At 53.4% G+C, this 23,086-nt stretch overlaps 1 protein-coding gene across 1 annotated transcript; it reads left to right on the forward strand.

Annotated features, from left to right (window-relative positions):
• Positions 1-649: 649 nt before the first annotated feature.
• On the forward strand, positions 650-22,514 carry FEZ1 (fasciculation and elongation protein zeta 1). The gene is made up of 10 exons (XM_065855816.2): positions 650-707; positions 3,486-3,788; positions 7,894-7,990; positions 10,078-10,173; positions 12,304-12,508; positions 16,371-16,636; positions 18,846-18,926; positions 19,212-19,287; positions 19,778-19,843; positions 22,380-22,514. The coding sequence occupies exons 2-10, from the start codon at positions 3,514-3,516 to the stop codon at positions 22,394-22,396; spliced, it is 1,179 nt and encodes a 392-aa protein (XP_065711888.1). The 5' UTR covers positions 650-707; positions 3,486-3,513; the 3' UTR covers positions 22,397-22,514.
• Positions 22,515-23,086: the final 572 nt, after the last annotated feature.

The following is a 23,086-nucleotide window of genomic DNA, read 5'->3' on the forward strand; positions in this document are numbered from 1 at the left end:
AAATTGAACTTAAAACTGGTATCAGGGGAAGCTGAACTTAAACCAATATCACGGGAAGCTGAACTTAAAACCGGCATCAGGGAAAACTGAACTTCAAGCCGGTGTCAGGGGAAGTTGAACTTGAAACTGGTATCAGGGGAAACTGAGCTTAAACTCACTATCAGGAAAAACCGAACTTAAACCTGGTATCAGAGGAAGCTGAACTTAAACCCACTACCAGGGAAAACTGAACTTAAACCCGAGCCGTGCACCCCAAACTGTTAAGCCCAGTCTTTTTTTAAAGGAAAGCAGCACACGTGACCCCATTGCTCTAAAACGCGTTTATTTCTTTAAAAAACACTATCATTTTTTAAGAGGTAAAATTTTTTTTTGAATAATATTTTTTACCTATTATTTGACTTAGATTTCTTTTTTTGGTGTAATTTCTGTTTATAACCTACGTATATATGGGTAATGATGCGCATGTGGATAAATAAATGTACGTACATCGGGGGTGAACGATATCTTAGTGCTCGGAAAAGATCGGACCCGATCGGGGCGGGGGGGATGATGACGTCAAGGCCCCATCGACCACGATCCTCCCCCCCTCATTTTCCCGATGACGTCATCCCTCTTCTCCAGCGCGTGCCCAGTTCGGTGGCACCGCCCCCCCCCCCCCCCCCCCCTCCGCCCCATCCCTGCGAAGCGCGGAGGATGCAGGGCCGCAGGTGGGTGCGGGGCTGGGGGGTGTGGGTGCACTGGGGGGTGTGTGTGATTTTGGGGTGCAAGGGGGGGCTGCTGTTGCGTGCGGGGGGGGGGTGCAGCGCGGGGGTCGCACGGAGGCGCGGGAGGGGGTCTCGGGGGGGCGCGCTGGCGTGGTGCATTGTGGGTGATGCATGCATTGCGGGGTGCGGCGGGGGGGGGATTTTGGGGATGCATCATTGTGCAAGGTCTGGGGTAGGTCTGGGGGTGGCGCATGGTGGGGGTGGATTTAGGGGGTGCAGCGAGGAGGTGCATTGGGGGGGTGCCGGTGCTTGGCGAGGGATGCAGCCCCGAGGGCGCTGCGCTGCACATCAGCATCCGTGCAAGGGTGGTGCATTGTGGGATGCGCATGCGCCGCGGGGGGTGGCACGGGTGCTTGGAAGGCATTTTGGGGTGTTGGGGGTGTTTGCATGGGGGAGGGTGCATGCACAGAGCTGTATGTGTGGGGGTGCGGCATGTGCAGGTGTGTGCAATTGGGGGGTGCGTGTGAATGGTGCAGGCACGTCGGGGTGCACGGTGCATGCACAGTGCGCGTGCACGCAGATGCATACATGCACTGCGGTGCACGCGTGTGCTAGGTTTTTGGGGGGGGCATGAATCCCTGGGGACGTGTGCAGCTGCATATGTGTGCAGCGTGCACTTGCACCCCTGTGCACTGTGCACGCGTGAGCCTTCATCTGCATGCACCCATTGCACATATGCACCCCCACACGTGTGCGCCCCATGGTGTGCGTGCACTCAATGAGTGTACACGGAGCTGCAGAGGTGCAGGAGCATGCAGGGTGCATCCTGCACCGTGTGTGTACCTGCACAACCCTCTGTGTGCACACATCCCTTGCACACCTGCACCCCCACGTGTGTGCACCTCACAGTGTGTGTGTGCGCTCAGCGTGTGTGCGCGGAACAGCAGAGGTGCAGGAGTGCAGGGTGCATCACGCACGGTGTGTGTACATATACAGCCCTGTGTGTGCATGCACCCCTTGCACACGTGCACCATGACACGCTTGCTGCACGTGTGTGCACCGCGCATGTGTTCGCTGCCAAGGGCACACGTGTGAGCGTGTGTGCGCAGGGATGGGCACACGTGTGAGCGTGTGTGCGCAGGGATGTGCACACGTGCTGCAGATCTGTGGGGGTTCCTGCACACGCGCTGCTGCAGGCATGTGGAGGTGCACGTGTGCACGGCGGGTGTGTGAACGTACTGCACTTGGGTGCGTGTGCGCGTGTGCACAGGCACTACTCAGAGCCCCAGTCTGGCAGGGTTTTCCCCCAAAAGCTGCAGCATTTCTCCTCTTCCTCCCCAGGGAAAGCGTGAGCAGGGCTGGGGAAGTGGGCTGGGGAAGTGGCACCTCTGCTCTCTTACTGCTGGGTTCCTGCTTGCTTCCTGAGAGGCTGCTGATAAGATACTGCTGGGATACTCTCAGCAACCTTGTGTGGGAGTAGTGAGATACTACCCAGACTCAGCTGAGGTACTCTCAGGGTACTACTAAGATGCTAACAGGAGTTTACTGAAATGCTCTCAGGATACTCTGCAGATAGTACTAAGGCACTCTCAGGGTGACACTAAGATACAATCGGGATACTATGTGGATGCCACTGTGATACTGCAATGCCAGGATACTACCAGGATACTATCAAGACACTACGAAGATATTTGCTGCATTTTTTCAGGGTTGCTACTGAGATACTATTATGAAGGTACCACTGGGGTAGTGCTTACTCGCCATGAGGATACTCTCAGGATACTACAACAGAGAGGGTTAAGATGCTTTCAGCATAGTAACGTCGCACTGAGATAGTATCTGGATATTACATCACACTATCAAGATACTATCAGGACACTACTAAGATAGCAGCTGTAAACATTACAACGTGATTAGGATCCCATCCAGACACTGCTTATATACTATTGTGATACTATCAGGGCACTATTAGGATACAACTAGGATGCTATTGGGTTGCTCTAGACATAGGATATTACTACCTGTGCTGGTACACCATCAGGGCAGTGCTAAACTATTCAGTAGCTGCTACCAGGATACTCTCAGTGTAGCACAAAGGTGCTATCAGGATGTTGCTAAGATGTTACCAGGATACTTCCTGGATACTCCAAAGATACTGCTGAGATACTGCCACAATACTATCAAGGCACTACTAAGATACTACAGGGGCATTACTAGGATACTACTAAGGGTACTACTATGATACTATGAAGACATTATCACAACACTACTAAGATGCACTCGTTTTTTAGTAGGATACTTCTGAGATCCTACAAAGGCACCAGGAAAGATAATAGTAAGATACTTCTGGGATACTATCAGGGCAACACTCAAACTTTGGGGATACTGTCAGCACATTGTTGATACTAATAGGATACTTTCAGACTGCTACTAAGATAGTGATAGAGTATAAGGATACTACTAAGATACTAGCAATTCAGTAAAAAAGGTAGTGTTATGATACTTTTTACATACTAGCAGGGTAGCACTAATATACTTTTGGACCACTATCAACACTTTATTGCTACTAGTAAAGTGCTATTAATATAGTATCAGGGTGTCAGTGTATTTCTATGAAGACAGCACTAAGTTGTTGTTAGGATACTGCTAGGATGCTATGGAGATACTGCTGGTGTGTGAGCTCTGGCAGTAGGGTTTCAACCCGTATGGCAGCAGCAAAGGGAACGAGGAGCCCTGGCGTTGTAACCTGTGAGTAGCCTCACAGGCACCCTCTCCCCGCAGCTAAGGTGACGCGTTGGCATTGAGGAGGATGGAGGCACCTCTTGTAAGCCTGGAGGAAGAATTCGAGGAGGGGCCTGTGGACGATGCGGGGACCCCGCTGCGCACCGCCGACCCGGCGCTGGCCGAGCTGGAGAGCTTCTCGGCCGAGATGATGAGCTTCAAGTCCATGGAGGACCTGGTGCAGGAGTTTGACGAGAAGCTCACCGTCTGCTTCCGCAACTACGATGCGGCCACCGAGGGGTTGGCCCCTGTGCGGGGGCGGCTCCAGGCGCAGGAAGAGGAAGAGCGGCTCCAGGATGAGGAGTGAGTAAGGTCCCCCCTCCTCCTGGGAGCATGCGCCTGCTCGCACGCCTGCAGAATCCACCCCCCTGGTGCGGCATGGTTGTACAACACGTCAGGAGTAACGCTGTAGTATCCTATGAGTCAGGACTCCCTCAGGGTCTGCGTGCCACCTTGCGTGCTAGCAAGGTACACCCCACGTGCAACTCAGCCCCGTGCATTGTGGCACAGTCGTGCAGCAGTGTGGAGTAGCTGTGTAGTATCGTAGGAGTAGCTGTATAGGATCCTATGAGTAGGCCTGCATGCCTCCTTGCGTGGTCATGAGATACGCCCAGTCGCACGGGCTGCAGGCCTCCCTACCCCATTACAGCATGGCTGTGTAGCACACCAAAGTAGCGGTGTAGTATGCTATGAGTAATGCCCCTCTGGGATCTATTACACCTCCTTGCATGTTTACAAGATCTCCACCACATGCAAATCCACCCCCACCTTGTGGCATGATTGCATGGCACCTTGGAGTTGCTGTGTAACATCCTTGGAGTAGTTTTATAGGGTCCTTGGACTAGCTGTGTAGAATCCTATGAGTAGCTGTGTAGGATTCTTGGAGCAGCTGTGTAGGATTCTTGGAGCAGCTGTGTAGCATCCTCTGAGGAGACACAGCAAGATGCCCCATGCCACATTGCAATGGGGCCCAGTCTTTGGTTGAGTGCCCCCAGAGGTTGAGTCGTGTAAACCTTGAGTAAGTTGTGAGTAGAGCTTGCCGTCCTGCTTCCCTCTCTGACAAAATACAGTGGAAATTGCATTAAAATCTATATTTTTATTAGAATCCCTTTTTTCCTTGAAAATGCCTTATTTTTGCCCGATTAGTGTAACTTTCCTGATGGATTTTTTTGAGTGCTTAAGCGTGATTTCCACCCTCAGGCCGCAGTTCCTAATGCTCATTGTTCACTGTGCAAAATGGTCGTTTTCAACCTAAAAACCCCCAAATCCCTTTGGGTTTTTTTATCCTTTTTTTCACCCAAACCTGCTGAGGCCAAATTGCTTCTCGGAATTGGCCAAATCGATGGGTTTTGGGAGCAAGAAGGGCGTTTTGGCCCGGTGCCGGGGGCGCCGCGCTGTCGCCGGCAGCCGCTTCGCGGCGCCGCTTTTTGCCGCTCATTGTGTCTTTTTGGGTCACTTTGGGCAAAACAAGGCGCTTTTTTTTTTCATTCTCCTTGAATGAGCCTTGTGTGCATGGGTGGGGGATGGGCTAGGGCCTTAAAGGCGCTTTATTTCCCTAATTATTAACCATTTCTGGCCGTAATTAACGCAGAAATCTGCCACCGCTTTGCCTGACCCTGCAGGGTGCTGGCCCTTTAAGAGCGGGGCTAAAAGAGCGAATTTAGGGCGATAATAATGTATTTTTTTTCCTCACATGCTGCATTTTTATGAAAAATAGGAATATAGGGGTGGGTTTTTTTGTGAAATATGTGATTTAGGGGGAATTAAGATCAGGTGAGGAGAGAGATGAGAGAAATACCCCAAAATCAGTGGTTTGGGGGGCAGGTGGTTTTGGGGTGTTTTGGGGGAATCGGGATGTACATGGCCCCACGTTGGACTAAAATTGCCATTTCTTGGGGGAAAATGGGTTTGCCTTAATCGGGGAGATATTTTCTAATGGCTTTTTGTGCCTTTTTGCCCGTGTTCGGCCTTTTTCTGCGTTTTTTTGACCTCGTTTGCAGGTTTTGACCCTTTTCTCCGTTTTCGACCCTTTCCCCGCTGCCGTCACTTTCCTCCTGGTTTCTCTTTCTCCTCCTGGTTTCTCTTTCTCCTCCTTCTCTCCCTTTTTCTTCACTTTTTCACCATTTTCCTCGTTCTTCCCCTTCTTCCCCCTTTTTCTTACATTTTCCTTTTTTCCACTTTTCCCCCTTTTTTTCCTGGTTTCCCCCTTTTCCTCCTTCCTCTGTTCCCCATTTCGCCGTTTCCTTCTCTCCCTTTCCCTTCCAACTTATTCCCTTTTCCTTCTTTTCCCCCTTTCTCACTTTTCTTCTATTTCTCCTCTTTTATCCCTATTTTCCTTTCTCACATTTTCCCCTTCTTTCCCCCCTTTCTCTCCTGTTTTCCCCTTTCCTGGCTTTTTTCCTCTTTTCCCCCTTCCCCCCTTTTCCCAGTTTTTCCCCGTTTTCCCCCTTTGCCCCTTTTTTCCTCTTTCTACCACTTTTCCTCCTTTTTCCTCTTCCCCCATTTTTACTCTTTTCCCCCTTTTTTCCACTTTTTCCTCTCTTTACCCTTTCCCCCCTTTTTCCCTTTTTCCCCCATTTCCCCCCATTTGCCTCTTTCACCTTCCCCCCTTTTTCCCCAATTTTTCCTCTTTCCCCAATTTTTCCTCTTTCCCCAATTTTTCCTCTTTTCCCCCTTTTTTCCACTTTTTCCTCTTTCTCACCTTTTTCTACCCTTTTTCTTTTTTCCTTTTTCCCCTTCCCCCTTTTTCCTTTTTCCTCTTCCCCCCATTTTTCCTCTTTTCCCCCTTTTTCCTCTTTTTACCCTTCCCCCCCTTTTTCCCTCTTCCCCCCTTTTTTCCCCATTTCCCCCTATTTTCCTCTTTCACCTCTTTCCCCTCTCCACCTTTTTTCCTCTTTCACCTTTTTCTATCCCTTTTCCCTCCCCTTTCCCGCCCTTATTTCCTCTTCCCCTTTTTTCCTCTTTTCCCCCTTTTTACTATTTCTCCCCGTTTCCTCTTTTTCACCTTTTTTTACTTTTTTGTCCTTTTTTTCCACATTTTTCCCCCTTTGCCTCCCTTTTCCGCTCAGTTCCTCCTCCCTTCCCACATGCACCTTTTTGGGGTGAAATTGGGTCCAATTGGTCCAGCCCTGTGGGGGAGAATCCAACACCCCTAATGGTGACACAGAGGAGGGGGATTTGGGGGGGTTCAGGACAGTTTTGGGGTGTTTTAGGGGCATTTAGGAGTATCAGGGCCAAGTTTTGGGGGGGTTCAGGACAGTTTTTGGGTGTTTTAGGGACATTTAGGAATATCAGGGCCAAGTTTTGGGGTGGTTCGAGGCAGTTTTGGGCTTATTTCCGAGTGGTTTTTCCCAGCTGTTTTTCAGGGTGTTTCTGGGTGTTTTGGGGTGTTCCAGGGCCATATTTTGGAGTGTTTCAGGGCACTTTTCGGGGGGTGACAATTTGGGGTGTTACCAAGTGGCATTTTGGGGGCATTTCAGCACATTCCACGACTGCATTTTGGGGAGGTTTGAGGCATTTTGGGCATTGCAGAAATATTTTGGGGTGTTGGGCAGAGCAAGGGATGTTCCAGAGCATCACCGCTGTGTTTTGGGGTGTTTTGGGCATTTCTTTAGGGTATAAGAGCAGCTTTTTGAGGCGGTTTTGGGTGTTTCTGGAAAATGTTTGACGACGGCATTTTGGGGGCTTCCCCAGGGGCATTTTGAGATGTTTTGGGGTGTTCTGAAACAGCATCTTGGGGCATTTTGGGCAGTATTTTGGGAAGGCATTTTCTGGAGTTTCTGGGTGTTCAAAGGTGGCATTTGAGGATGTTTGGGGGCATTTGCGGTGGTTTTTAATGTGTTCTTCGGTGTTCTTGAGCATTTCAGGCTGGCGTTTTGGAGCTTTAGGACCTTTTGGGGCATTTTAGGGTGTTTCAGAAGAACATTTTGGTGTATTGAGGTGTTTTGGGGCCTTTCAGAGTCTCTTGACACTTTGTTTGAGGACAGCATTTGGGGGTACTTGGGGGCTTTGGGTGCATTTCGGGAGGTTTTGGGCATTTCAGGGCATCATGGTGGCGTTTTGAGGTGGCACTTTTGGTGCATTTCAGGCTCATCTTTTGGGGCATCTGGGGACATTTGGGGACCATCGCAGTGACCTTTTTGGGGCTGTTTTGATGGCAATATTTGCGGTGTAGTATTTTGGGGTATTTAATGATGATATTTTGAGAAGCGTTGCGATCTTCTAAAGCAGCATTTGGGCTCTTCTGGGTTATAATTTGAGTTGTTATGGGGTGTTTCTGGCATCTCAGGGTGTTCCGGGACTGCGTTCTGGGGTGGTTTAGGGCATTTTGACGTGCCCGTTTCGGGGTGCCTTTCTGGGGTTGGGGGCAAAATTTGGAGGTCACCACTCACCGCCCACCTCCCCGCAGGGTCTGGGACGCTCTCACTGATGGTTTCGCCCCCCGGGGCTCCCCCCGGCCCTGGCTGCTCCCCGAGGCCGAGACCCCCGACAGCACTGACGCCCAGGTACAACCGTGACCCCCCTTGGCTCCCCAAATCCCCCCTATTCCCTGCATGATCCCGCGGTGATGCTTGACAGCTGTCAATCAACCCCAAAGCTCAGCGACAATCAGAGAACACTTCAAACTACCCCAAAAATGGTATTTTGGGGGGGCTGCAGCACCAATGCAGCGGGTGTCAATGTTTTAAGGTGAAATCACACTGAAATGGGCAAGATGAAGAGTTTGATTTGGCAATCTGGTCTTGGACAGTTTGCCCCCAAGCCAGGGGTGAGATGGTATATTTTTTGAGGTAGAAACCAGTATTTTCTCCATTATAGTGAGTTGATGCTGTGAATAGTGGCATTTGGGGTTGTGGGAGGGCTGCAAAGATGCCCCAAAATCCACTGGATTTGACTCATTTGGATGTTACACAACCTGTTGCTTACATGGGGAGGAGAAGGTAAGTATCTTGGCTTATTTTCTGCTAAAAAGGTGAAATAGCCTGCAAAAGGTGGTAAAAAGGAGGATGCCTCCCTGTCCAGCATCTCCATCCAACATCTCCCCATCCAGCGTTCCCCTCGAACATCCTCCCAATCTGATGTCCCCACCCAATGACTCCATGTGACCTCTTCCCCGTTCAGTGTCACCATCCATTGTCTCCCCTTTCAACATCCCCACCATCTCCATCCAGCATCTCCAACACCTCCCCCCATCCAACATCACCATCTAATTCATTAATTCTAACATCTCTCTATCCAAAATCTCCATCCAACATCCAACATCTCCATGTCCATCTTCACAGTCCAGTGTCTCCATCCAACAACTCTTCATCATCTCCCCATCCAACATCTCTGTCTCCTTGCAACATTTCCCTATCCAAGACTTCCCTGTCCATCATCCCCCTCTCCAGCTTCTCTAGCATCACCATCCAGCATCCCTGTGCAAAGTCCCCATCCAAAGTCCCATCCAACATTCTCCTTGCCCACCATCTCCATCCATCTCTACCCAGTGTCCCTGTCCAACATCTTTCCATCCAATGATCCCATCCAGTGTCTTCATCCAACATCCCCATCCAACATCTCCACCTAAAGCCCTCATCCACTGTCTGCCCATCCATTGTCTCCCCATCCAACATTCCCACCCTCTCCATCCACATCTCCAACACCTCCCTATCTAATGTCACCATCTCATTTATTAATTCAAGCATCTCCATGCAACATCTCCATGCAACACACCTGAACTTCAACCTGCCCAACTTCGCAGTCCAGTGTGTCCATCCAACAACTCTCCATCATCTCCCCATCCAACCTCTCTGTCTCCTTGCAACATTTCCCCATCCAATGCTTCCCTGTCCGTCATTTCCCTGTCCACCATCTCCATCCATTTCTGCCCGGTGTCCCTGTCCATCCATTGTTCCCATCTGTTGTTCCCATCCAATGTCTTCATCCAACATTTCCACCCAATGCCCCCATCCAATGTCTCCATCTGACCTCTTCCCCATTCAGCATCACTGTACATTGTCTTCCCATCCAGCATCCTCATCGTCTTCATCCAGCATCTCCAACACCTCCCCATCCAATGTCACCGTCTCGTTTAATAATTCAACCGTCTCTCCATCCAGCATACCTGTACTTCTACCTGTCCAGCTTTGCGGTCCAGTGTCTCCATTCAACAAATCTCCATCATCTCTCCATCCAGCTTCTCTGTCTCCTTGCAACATTTTGCCATCCAATACTTCCCTGCCCATCATCTGCATCTCCTACTTCTCCAGCATCCCTGTGCAAAGTCCCCATCCAGCATTCCCCCTGCCCACCATCTCTATTCATCTCTACCCAGTGTCCCTGTCCAACATCTTTCCATCCAATGATCCCATCCAGTGTCTTCATCCAACATCCCCATCCAGCATCTCCACCTAAAACCCTCATCCACTCTCTCCCCATCCAATATCTCCCTGTCCAACCTCCCCATCCACGTCTCCATCCTGTGTCCCCCCATGCAGTGTGTCCCTCTGAGCTGTGGTTCCCTGGTGGCTCTTCCTGTCCGTGTGCCAGGGCCATGTCTGTGGCCGTGCCCATGGTGCCACCACGGCCACCCAACCCGTGTCTCCTGCAGCTCTGCAAGAAGGAGGAGGAGGAGGAGGAGGAGCTCACCGAGAGGAGCGAGCAAGACTCGGGCATCAACGAGGAGCCGCTGCTGACAGCAGAGCAGGTACCCCTGGTCCTCATGGCCACCGGGACACCCACCTATCCCCCAAAATCCAGCCTCAGCGTGGACTCAACCCACCCCAACCCTGTGGCCACCTGCTGAAAGCACAAAAAAAGGCCAAATCCCCAAGTCCTGTCATTTTGGGATGTGGGATGCAGGACATAGGGTACAGATGGGGATGTGGTGCAGGGTGTGGGGTTGGGGTGCGGGTGGGATTGGGGTGCAGGTGGGATTGGGGTGCGGGTGGGATTGGGGTGCGGGTGCATGTGAGCGGCACAGGGTGAGGATGAAAACATGGGAGGCAGATGTGGGGATCGGGGCAGCTTTTTTGGGTGTTTCTGGGCAGTTTGGGGTCTTCCCCAGGGACATTTTGTGGTATCAGGGCAGATATTTGGAGCACTGGAGAGCTTTTTGGGGTGGGGGTTTGGGACAGTGTTTTGAGGTGTTTCGGAGTGTTCTGGGACAGCATTTTGGGACATTTTGAAGAATTTTTGGCAGTGTTTCAGGAAAACATTTTATGGTGTTTCTGGGTGTTCAAAGGTGGCATTTGGAGGTGTTTTGGGGCATTTCAGGTTTTTTTGGGGGGAGTGGTAGTTTGGAGCATTTCTGGATGACATTTTGGGTCGTTTTGGATGTTTCAGAAGGACATTTTGAGGTGTTCCAGGGCAGCATTTCGAGGTGTTTTGAGGCCTGTCAGAGGGTCTTGGCACTTAGTGGGGCTGTAGGTTCCAGGTTGGAGATGTGGGGCAGGCGACGCAGGTGCTGCTGCAGGATCCAGGGTGCAGAGTGGAGGGAGCAGGGTGCAGATGCAGGTGCGGGATGCAGATCAGGATGCAGATGCAGGTCTGGGGTCCAAGTGCCCGTGGTGGGTGTGGGATTTGGATGCAATGGGAATGGGGGATGCAGCTGCTGGACACAAATGGACAGCACAGGTAGAGAAGGATGCAAATGGAGTTGCAGGATGAAGGGGAGACTGCAGGATGTCAGGTCCGGGATGCAGATGGAGGATGTGGGTACAGGACGAAGGGAGCAGATTGCAGATGATGGAGGATGCAGGTTCCAGCATGCAGATGGAGGATGTGGGTACAGGATGAAGGGAGCAGGTTGCAGATGGAGGATGCAGGTTCCAGGAGGCTGATACAGATGGGGGATGCAGGGTGACAGAAGCAGGGTGCAGATTAGGATGTAGGATGTGGGATTTAGATACAGATGGGAATGGGAGATGCAGCTGCTGGATGCAAATGATGGTGCAGGTAGAGATGGATGCAAATGCAGGTGCAGGATGAAGGAGAGGATGCCAGTAAAGATGGAGGAGGCAGGATGATGGGAGCAGGTTGCAGACGGTGGATGCAGGATGCAGGGTCCAGGATCTGGATGCTGATACAGATGCAGGTGCAGGATGAAGGGAACAGGATACAGATGTAGATGGAACATGTGGGATGCAGGACCCAGGATGTGATACAGATGGAGGATGCGGTATGATGGGAGCACGATGCAGACACAGGTGCGGGATGTAAATTGGGATGTAGGATGTGGGATTTAGATGTAGATGGGAATGGAGGATGCAGCTGTCAGATGCAAATGCACGGCACGGGGTAGAGATGGATGCAAACGCAGGGGCAAGATGAAGGGGAGGATGTGGGATGTGGGGTCCAGGATGCAGGGTTCAGGATGCTGATGCAGATGGAGGATGCGGGGTGAAGGGAGCAGGATGCAGATGGAGGAGGGGGGTTGCAGGTTCCAGGATGCAGGATGCCATTACAGATGGAAGATGCAGGTGCGGGGTACAGGGGATGATGCAGGATCCAGGATGCTGATACAGATGGAGGATTCAGGATGGAGGACGCAGGTTCCAGGGCATGGATGCAGCTGGAGGATGAAGGGAGCAGGTTGCAGATGGAGGATGCAGGGGCCAGGATCCTGTTGCAGATGGAGGATGTGGATGCAGGATGAGGGGGAGGATGCAGGGTCCGGGATGCTGATACAGATGGAGGATGTCGCTCCAGGATACAGTGGAGGATGCGGGATGCAGGATACAGGATGCCAGTGCAGCTGAAGGATGTGGGCTGCAGGGTGTAGATGCAACATGCACGTAGGATGCAGGTGCAGGTGGAGGACACCGATGCCCGGCAGGTCATCGAGGAGCTGGAGGAGCTGATGCAGAGTTCACCCGACCCTGAGGCCGACCCTGAGGGTGAAGAGGATGAGGAGGAGGAGGAAGAGGAGGAGACTGAGGCCGATGCTGAAGGCGAAGGCGGTGGTGAGGGCACGGAGCCCATCCTCCTGCGGGAGCTGCGCGCTTTCCCCCCCGCCTTCAACAACAACTGCTCCCACGAAGGTACGGCCAGCAAAACCCCCGCCAGGCACTTTTTGGGGGCAATTCCAACCAAAGTGGACAACTGAGTCTCTGCAGGCTGCAGTGCTTGCACGCTGTTTGGCCAGGAGGGGGCTCTTGGCAAGAGGTTAATCTGACGAGGATCTTGCTTGTAGTGTTGCTTTGGGTTTAGCCGCACACTGTGCATTTTGCAAAATGCTTTGTGCATTGTGTGCAGCACCAAACGGCTTTTGCTGAGCACGTTGCGCTTTTCCTTAAAGCACTTGGCGTTTTGCAAAGCGCACCGCAGCAATGTCCTGTGCCTTGCATGGGTGGTGTCGTGCACCATCCTTTCTCCATGCACAACGAGCTTTTTGCTACACTTGCCCAGCATTTTGCACAAATGCCTCATGTTCTCTGCATTGTGCTGTTTGCAACCTGCATTTCAGGAAATGCGCGTTCGTGACGGCACCACGCGTGTGGCTGAACGCGCCGGGCCCTCGGCCGAGCTGTGCTCGGTGCACGTTCCCAACTGCACGGGGCGTTTTGCTGCAGTTCACTCGCCCGAATGCACCGAGTGCCGCTAAATGCACCGCACACCGGGCCTTGGCCTGATTGATTGCACCACGCGTTTTCCTGATTGCACCACGCGTTTTACTAAATACACGGAAAATCTGGTGGTGCTTTATGATTAATTACATCATGCATTGCCTCAGTTTGCTAAGCACCCCATGCAGTGCGCATTTAACCGCACCATGCATCGTGCAGGACGCCTCTACCTGCCCAGCATGAGCCACTAAATGCACAAGGCTTGTCACTAAGGCCGAGGTGCACATCACTAACTTCCCCAAGCGTTTTGCTAATTGCTCTGTGCATTCCCCTAATTGTGCAGTGCATTCCATTTGTTGCACCGTGTGTGTCACTAATTGCACCAGGCAATTCGCTAATTGCTCTGGGTGCGTTGTTTATCCCGCCGGGCCTGTCAGTAATCACGCGATGTATTTGTTTATTGGTGGCCCAATAAATGCACCGTGCAGCTCATTAATCACGTGATGCATTTTAGCAGTCCCAGTCTGCGTTTCACTAATTGCACCGTGCATTTCGTTAATTGCCCCGGGAATTTCACTAATTGCACAGGCGTATCACTAATTCCCCTGGACGTGGCAGTAATTGCATTGTGCACATCGCTAATTGCACCAAGCATGTTACCAATCACATCAAGCACTTTACTGCTTGCACCAGGAATGACACTGACTGCACCAGACGTCACTCATTGCACTTAATGCACAGGGCGTTGCACCAGTTGCACCGAGCAGCACACTAATTGCTTCCCTTGTCTTAATAATTGCAGCGTGCATCTCGCTAATGACATATTGCAATTTTGCACACCTCAGCCTGCATTTCCCTAATCTACTGTGCATGCAATTATTTGCATTGTGCATGTCACTAATTGCATGAGGCGTCCAGCCAATCGCCCCCAGCACCTTAATGATGGTGCCATGTGGCTTGTTATCGTCGTTTGCAAACTCCAGCGTGCATTACGCTACTTGCCTTGGGCATCGTGTTAACTGCACCAGGCATGGCCCCGGTTGCAGTGTACGTTGCGTGTATTGCACAGGTGCCTCACCGATTGCAGCGAGCAGCCCCATGCACCTGAGTAATTGCAGCCTGCACCGCACTAAGTGCACAAAGCATTTTGCAAATTTCAATATGCATTTTCCCAATTACACATCTATGATTGCACCAGGCTTTTGAGTAATTGCTCCATGAACGACCCTGGTTGCACCAGGCATTTCTTTTCTTGCACTGCACATTGCACTTATTCCACTTTGCGTTGCACTTTTTGCACCAGGCATTTCATCTATCGCACTGTGCATTGCACTTTTGACGCTGGACATTTCATTTGTTGCGTTGTGCATTGCACTTTTTGCACCAAACGTTTCATTCCTTGCACTGTGCATTGCGCATATCGCAACGAGCATTTTGCTTCTGCACTGTGTGGTGCACAATTTGCACTGGGCTTTTCACTTATTGCGCCAAGAATTTCATTTGCACTTTTTGCACCAAACATTTCATTCCTTGCACTGTGCATTGCGCATATCGCAATGAGCATTTTGCTTCTGCACTGTGCGGTGCACAATTTGCACTGGGCTTTTCACTTATTGCGCCAAGAATTTCATTTGCACTTTTTGCACTGGGCATCACGCTTATTGCACCATGCGTTGCAACTCTTGCCGTGCACGTTTCACTTATTGCACCAAGGCTTGTACTTTTTGCACCATGCATTTCATGTATTGCTCCGTGCATTGTACTTTTGCAGCAAGCATTTCATTTATTGCACCAGGCCTTTCACTGATTGCTTTGTGCATTGCTTGTTTTTCACTGAGCATTCCACTTACTCCACCGAGCATTGCACTTACTGCACTGGGCATTTAGCTTGTTGCACCAGGAATTGCATTCATTGTGCTGTGCATTGCACTTTTTGCACTGTGTGTTGCACGATGTGCCCCATGGATTGCACTCATTGTGCTGCGTGTTGCACTTTTTGTACTGGGTGTTTCACATATTACACTGAGCATTACATTTATTGCAACATGCACTACAATTTTGCACCGGTCATTTCACTTCTTGCCCTGTTCATTGCCCTTATTGCACCAGGCATGTCATTTATTGCCCTGTGCGTTGCATGTTGGGCACCAGGCATTGCAATTAAAGCACTTTGCATTTCACTTATTGCACCAGACATTTCATTTATCACACTGGGCATTTTGTTCGTTGCAATATGCATTGCACATTTTGCAATATGCATTGTACTCTTTGCACCATTCGTTGCCCTTATTGCACCAGGCATGTCATTTATTGCCCCGCACACGACGCTTTCGGCACCAGGCATTGCACTTAGAGCACTTTGCAATTCACTTTTGGCACCAGGCATTTCACTTATTGCTTTGTGCATTGCTTGTTTTTCACTGGGCATTTCACTTACTGCACCGAGCATTGCACTTATTGCACCAGGAATTTAAGTTATTGCGCTGTGCATTGCACGCTTTGCCCCATACATTGCACTCATTGTGCTGCACCTTGCACATTTTGCACCGGGCTTTTCATTTAATGCACTGCCCATCACAGTTTTGCACAAGGCATTTCATTTATTGCACTGTGCATTGCACTTCTTGTGCTGTTTGTTGCCCTTATTGCACCAGGCATGTCATTTATTGCACTGCGCATTGCACTTTTTGCACTGTGCGTTGCATTTTCTGCACCACGAATTGCAGTTTTTGCTCTGTGCATTGCATTTTTTGCACTGTGTGTTGCAATTTGTGCACTGTGCATTGCACTTTTTTACACCGTACACTGCAGCTTTTGCTTTGTGCATTGCATGTTTGCACTCTGTGCATTGCAGTTTGTGCACTGTGCATTGCAGTGTTTGCTCTCTGTGCATTGCACACTTTCCACTGCGCATTGCATGTTTTGCACTGTGCATTGCACTTTTTGTACCATGCCCTGTACTTTTTGCACCGTGCACTGCAAATTTTGCACCATGCGTTGCAGGTTGCGGTCTGTGCATCGCATGCTTTCCGCTGTGCATTGCACGTTTTGCATTGCGCATCGCATGTTTTGCACTGTGCACTGCATGTTTTGTACCATGCACTGTCCTTTTTGCACCGTGCACTGCAAATTTTGCACCATGCATTGCAGTTTGCGCTCTGTGCATCGCACGCTTGACACCGGGCATTGCACGTTCCACACTGCGCATCGCATGTTTTGCACCGTGCACCGCACTTTTTGCACTGCGCGCTGCACTTTTTGCACTGCACACAGCACGTCTCACCCCATGCGTCTCCCTAACGGCCCCGCGCGGTCTCTGCCGGGGTGCCGGCTGCAGGGCTGGCCCGTCTGTCCCCGCGGGAGCTGGCGGCGGCTCTGGGGCGCGCGGAGGCTGCGAGCCGGGCGCTGTCGGCGGAGCTGGTGGCGCAGCTGGCGCGGCGGGACGAGCTGGCGTTCGAGAAGGAGGTGAAGACGGCGTTCATCGGGGCGCTGCTGGCCGTGCAGGGCGAGCAGCGCGAGCAGAGAGAGGCCGCCCGGCGCCGCCGCCGCGACCGAGGGCTCAGCGTGCAGGGCGGGCGCCCCGCGAACAGCATGCCCCGCAAGGTGGGGACATGGAGTGGCGTGATGGGGGGACAGGGGACAGGGCAGGGGGAGGTGGGATGGGAGGATGTGGGGACAGGGGGATGAGGGATTTGGGGACATGGGGCAGGGGGATATGGGGACAAAATGACACAGAGGGACACGAGACAGGAGGGTGTGGGATGGGATGGCATTTCATGGGACAGGACAAAGGGATGTGGGACATGGGGACCTGAGGTGGGAAATGAGGGGTGGGGAGACATGGGGTGTGGGGACAGCATGGGGACAAGGATGGAGGGGACTTGGGGTGGGGGGAGATGGGGGCTTGGGGGACATGAGGTAAGGGGGCGAGGGGTGGGGTGACATGGGACAGGGGGTTGAGGGATTTGGGGACATGGGGCAGGGGGATGCGGGGACCAGATGGGTGATGGGGCAGAAGGACATGAAACAGGGACACGAGGCAGGAGGATGAGGGATGGGGGGATGAGGGATTTGGGGACGTGGGGCAGGGGGATATGGGGACAAAATAGGAGAAGGGGATCTGGGACGGAGGGACATGGGACAGGATAAAGAGACATGGGGCATGGGGACCTGGGGCAGAGGAATGAGGGATGGGGGGTCATGGAACGATGGGATGTGGGGACAGGGCAGACGGATGTGGGATGGGGGGACATGGGATAGGGATATGGGACCAGGATGGGTGCCGGGATGGGCCAGAAGGACATGGGACGGGGACACAGGGCAGGAGGGTGAGGGATGGGGGGATATAGAGAGATAAAGAGAGATGGGGACATGGGGCAGGGGAATGAGGGATGTGGGCCATGGAATGACAGGATGTGGGGACAGGGGACAGGGCAGGGGGATGTGGGATGGGGGGACATGGGACAGGGATGAAGGGACAGGATGGGTGATGAGGCAGGGGGATGAGGGGTTTGGAGTCGTGGGACAGGAAGATGAGGGGACGAAATGGCACAGGGGGACATGGGCAGGGACACACAGGACAGGATAAATAGACATGGGGACCTGGGGTAGGGGAGTGAGGCATGGGAGACATGGAATGACAATGTGGGAACAGGGCAGAGGGATGTGGGTTGGGAGGACATGGGAGAGGACAAAGGGACATGGGACAGGGGGACCTCGGGCAGGGGGAACATGGGATGATGGGATGCAGGGACAGGTGACAGGGACGGGGGGACTTGGGTTGAAGGGAGATGGGAGCTTGAGGAGACATGGGGATGAGGGATTTGGAGACATGGGCCAGGGGGATGCAGGGACGAAATGGCAGAAAGGGACATGGGACATGTGGACATGCCACAGGATAGAGAGACATGGGACATGGGGCAGGGGAATGAGGGATGGGGGGACCTGGAATGACAGGATGTGGGGACAGGGGACAGGGCAGGGGGATGTGATGTGGGATGGGGGAATGGGGGCTGAGGTGACATGGGACGGGGATGTGGGGACAGGATGTGTGACAGGGGATGGGGCAGGGGAACATGAGGTGGGGAACACAGGGACTTGGGGGACACAGGGTAAGGAGATGAGGGGGCATGGGACAGTGGGATGTGGGGATCAGATGACACAGAGGGACACAAGACGGGAATGTGGGATGGGGTGGGTGTGGGGACATGGCCATGGCAGGGGAGTGGGGGAACATGTGACGACGGGATACAGGGACAGGGGATGTGGGACAGGGCAGAGGGATGTGGAGCAGGGGATGAGGAATGGAGGGACATGGGGCAGGGGGACGCGGGGACAAAATGGCGTGAGGGGACATGGGACAGAACAAAGGGACATGGGGACCTGGAGCAGGGGAACGATGGATGGGGGGACCTGGGATGAGGGGACAAGGGGATAAAGGATGGGGGGACATGGGACAAGGATGCGAGGACAAGACGGGTGATACAAAACAGGACAAAGGGACATGAGGATCTGGGGCAGGAGAAGGGGGGAACATAGGGACAAGGATGTGGTGACGGGATGTGGCAAAGGACATGGGACAGGGACCAGGGTGGGAAGATGAGGGATGGAGGGATGTGGGGACAGGGGATGTGTGGACAGGGGGATGAGGGAACAAGAGGGGATGGGAGAAGGGGACGTGGACACAGGAGGCTGGGGGGACATGGCTTTGGGTGTGAGTCCAGGAGCCGGGAGGGGACACGAGTGCCCAGGGCGGTGCCACGGGTGACGTCCGTGTCCGCGGGAGGTGACAGGGTGACACGGGTGTCCCCAGCGCTTCAGCATGGAGGGCATCTCCAGCATCCTGCACTCGGGGCTGCGCCAGACCTTCGGCCCCGCCGCCAGCGAGAAACAGGTGCCCCTTGCCCCTTTTTCCCCCCAAAATAACCCAATTTTTAAATTCCATAACCCCACTCCATTCCCTACACCCCAAAAATCACGTTTCACCCCCCAAAACCCTTCCCTGGGGCTTCACGTTTGGGTGGGTTTTGCAGCACACGACTAATTCGATACCCCCAAAACTACCTGCGAGTTCCAAGCAATCGCAGCAAAAATCACGGAGATTTTCTGCGTTGAGATCAATTTGGGGTGATTTGTGGCGGTTTTGTGCCATCTGGGTGGTTGTTTGGTTGGCTTTCAGTACCTGAACACGGTGATTCCCTATGAGAAGAAGGGCTCGCCGCCCTCCGTCGAGGACCTGCAGATGCTCACCAACAGTGAGTGTTCCTTCCCGCTGCCGTTTTGGGGCAAAATCAGCTGGTTTGCATCACGCGATGTGGCGGATTTGGGATGCAAACACCCCTTTTGTGTTGCTTGGGGTGTGTTATCGTGAATTCGGGACAGAATCCCCTTTATTTCTGGTTTATTTGTGTCGTCGCTGCGTGGACAACTCAAGGGGGCAATGGGCCGTGTCGTGTCACTGCGACAAAGCCCAATTTGGGGGGAAGCCCTGTTTTGCAGCACGGTTTGGGTGCGAGCACCCGTTTCCCATCACTGCTGATGTGCAGCATGCACCCTCCCAGTTTTTGCACCCTCAGCAGCACCGATTTGGGGGTAAAACACCCATTTTGTGTTGCTGCAGGTTGGCTGTTTGGGGGTGAAAATGTGGTTTTTGGGGAGCTCTGGTGCCTGTGGGGCTGTTTTGGAGGGGACAAAGGGCATTTTTGGGGCTGCGGGGTCACCTCACATGTCCCTTTTGCCTCCCAGTCCTGTTCGCTATGAAGGAGGGGAACGAGAAGGTGCCCACGCTGCTCACGGACTATATCCTCAAAGGTACTGCTCCCCCTGCATTCCTCCTGCATCCCCTGTGCATCCCTTGTGCATCCCCCGTGCATCCCCCGTGCATCCCCCGTGCATCCCTTGTGCATCCCCCGTGCATCCCCTGTGCATCCCCTGTGCATCCCTCGTGCATCCCCTGTGCATCCCCCGTGCATCCCCCATGCATCCCTCGTGCATCCCCCATGCATCCCCCGTGCATCCCTCGTGCATCCCTCGTGCATCCCCCGTGCATCCCTTGTGCATCCCCCGTGCATCCCTCGTGCACCCCCCGTGCATCCCTCGTGCACCCCCCGTGCATCCCTCGTGCATCCCCTGTGCATCCCTCGTGCATCGCCCGTGCATCCCCCCTGCATCCCTCGTGCATCCCTCGTGCATCCCCTGTGCATCCCCCGTGCATCTCTCGTGCATCCCCCGTGCATCCCCCGTGCATCCCCCGTGCATCCCTCGTGCATCCCTCGTGCATCCCCCGTGCATCCCCCGTGCATCCCTCGTGCATCCCCCGTGCATCCCCAGTGCATCCCCCGTGCATCCCTTGTGCATCCCCCGTGCATCCCTCGTGCATCCCCCGTGCATCCCTCGTGCATCCCCTGTGCATCCCCCGTGCATCGCCCGTGCATCCCCCCTGCATCCCCCGTGCATCCCCCGTGCATCCCTCGTGCATCCCTCGTGCATCCCCTGTGCATCCCCCGTGCATCTCTCGTGCATCCCCCGTGCATCCCCCGTGCATCCCCCGTGCATCCCTCGTGCATCCCCCCTGCATCCCTCGTGCATCCCTCGTGCATCCCCTGTGCATCCCTCGTGCATCGCCCGTGCATCCCCCCTGCATCCCTCGTGCATCCCCCCTGCATCCCTCGTGCATCCCCTGTGCATCCCCCGTGCATCTCTCGTGCATCCCCCGTGCATCCCCCGTGCATCCCCCGTGCATCCCCCGTGCATCCCTCGTGCATCCCCCCTGCATCCCTCGTGCATCCCTCGTGCATCCCCTGTGCATCCCTCGTGCATCCCCCGTGCATCCCCCGTGCATCCCCCGTGCATCCCCCGTGCATCCCTCGTGCATCCCCCGTGCATCCCCCGTGCATCCCCCGTGCATCCCTCGTGCATCCCCAGTGCATCCCCCGTGCATCCCTTGTGCATCCCCCGTGCATCCCCCGTGCATCCCCTGTGCATCCCCCGTGCATCCCTCGTGCATCCCCCGTGCATCCCCTGTGCATCCCCCGTGCATCCCTCGTGCATCCCCCGTGCATCCCTCGTGCATCCCCCGTGCATCCCCTGTGCGTCCCCCATGCATCCCTCGTGCATCCCCCGTGCATCCCTCGTGCATCCCCCGTGCATCCCTCGTGCATCCCTCGTGCATCCCCTGTGAATCCCCTGTGCATCCCCCGTGCATCCCTCGTGCATCCCCTGTGCATCCCTTGTACATCCAGCATGCGCCATTGTGCACCCTTCATACGTTGCTCGTGCATCCCTTTCACTTTCCTTTTGCATCCTCTCTTCATCCCATTTGCAACCTCGTGCAGCACTCGTGGGTGCTTGTGCATCCTTGCACATCCACATGCACACAGTTCCTCATCAACCCCTGTTCAGACTCGTGCATCATTGTGCACACGTTTGTGTAGCCCAGTGCATGCTTGTGCACTCTGGTGCGTGCCAGTGCAAGCCACATTGTGCACCCTCGTGCATCATTGTGTGTGCTCATGCATCCCTATGCACACTCATGCATCCCCCTGCACACTTGTGCGTCCTCGTGAATCCCTGTACATGCTCGTGTATCCCCGTGCACGCTCATGCATCGTTGTGCATCCTCCTGCATCCCTATACACGTTCATTTACACTCATGCATCTCCGCGCATCCCCACGCATCCCTGTGCACACTTGCTCATCATTGTGCATCTTCCTGCATCCCTATACACATTCATACACACTCATGCGTGCTCGTGCACCACCACACACCCCCATGCATGCACCCTTGTGCATCCCATACACACTCGTGCATCATTGTGCGTCCTCATGTATGTTCTTGCACAGCTGTGCATCCGTGTACACTCGTGCATCATTTTGCGTCCTCGTGTGTGCTTGTGCATCGTCATGCATACCTGTGCACGTTTGTGCATCCTCGTGTATACTCCAGCATTCCCGTGCATGCTCGTGTATCATTGTGCATCCTTGTGCATCCCCGTGCACTCGTGCAGCCCCATACATACCTATGCACGTCCATGCACACTCCTTGTGCATCCCCATGCACACTCGTGCAGCCTTATACATACTTATGCACGTTCATGCACACCCCTCGTGCATCCCTGTGCACACTCGTGCATCATTGTGCACACTCATGCATCCCTGTGCATGTTAGTGCACATTCGTGTGTCATTGTGCATCCTCATCCTTATGCACGTTCGTGCACACTCGTGCATCCTCGTGCATCCCCGTGCATCCTCCTGCACCCCTGTGTGCTCTTGTGCATCCTCGTGCATCCTCATGCATCCCCGTGCACCCTGGTGCCCCTGGTGCTCACCCATCCCTTCTCTTGCAGTTCTCTGCCCGACCTGATGCCGCCGCCCCCCGAAAACAAGGCAAACCCCCAGGAAAAGGGTCACCCGTGACCCCCCCCCGCACTTCCCCCCTTTGCACAGCTGGGAAATAAAAAATTCGTTTCATTAATTAACAACCGGCCTCCAGCGTCTCCATCATCCCCCCCAGCTCGCCATGTGGTTTGGCAATATTTTGATCCAAAAAAACGCACTTTTTGGAGTGGAAAATGCCGCATTACAGACGAGGACATTGCTGCCGCGCTCGTGAATATTCATCTAATCAAATATGCAAATTTCCAGCTTAATGAGCTGTCAGTGCGATTGGCACAGAAAATGTGGCTGTAAATTCCAGTTTTGAGGGGATTTTCCCATTCCATTTTCAGCTTTTCTGTTGGCCCCATTTTCTGCTAAAAATGGTGCAAAAGTCATCTTTCTCCCCCCCCCCCAAAATCAAGCCATTAATTAGCAGCAGCTCATTAGGAAGTGGGCAGGGGGGTTGGATTTTGTGGAGAATTGCTGAGTTTTGGGGTTTCTCACTCATTTTTCGGGCTTGTCCCCGATTTTGGGGTTATTGCTCATTTTTGGAGGGCATCACGCATTTTGGGGCAAATTCAGGCAGTTTTGGGCAAAGTCACTTATTTGGGAGAGATTTATGCATTTTGGGGAGTTGAGGAGAGCGTCGTTTTGAGGGACCATCCAGTGTAAGTTG

This window comes from Patagioenas fasciata, chromosome 24, assembly GCF_037038585.1.
Source record: "Patagioenas fasciata isolate bPatFas1 chromosome 24, bPatFas1.hap1, whole genome shotgun sequence".
NCBI lineage: Eukaryota > Metazoa > Chordata > Aves > Columbiformes > Columbidae > Patagioenas > Patagioenas fasciata.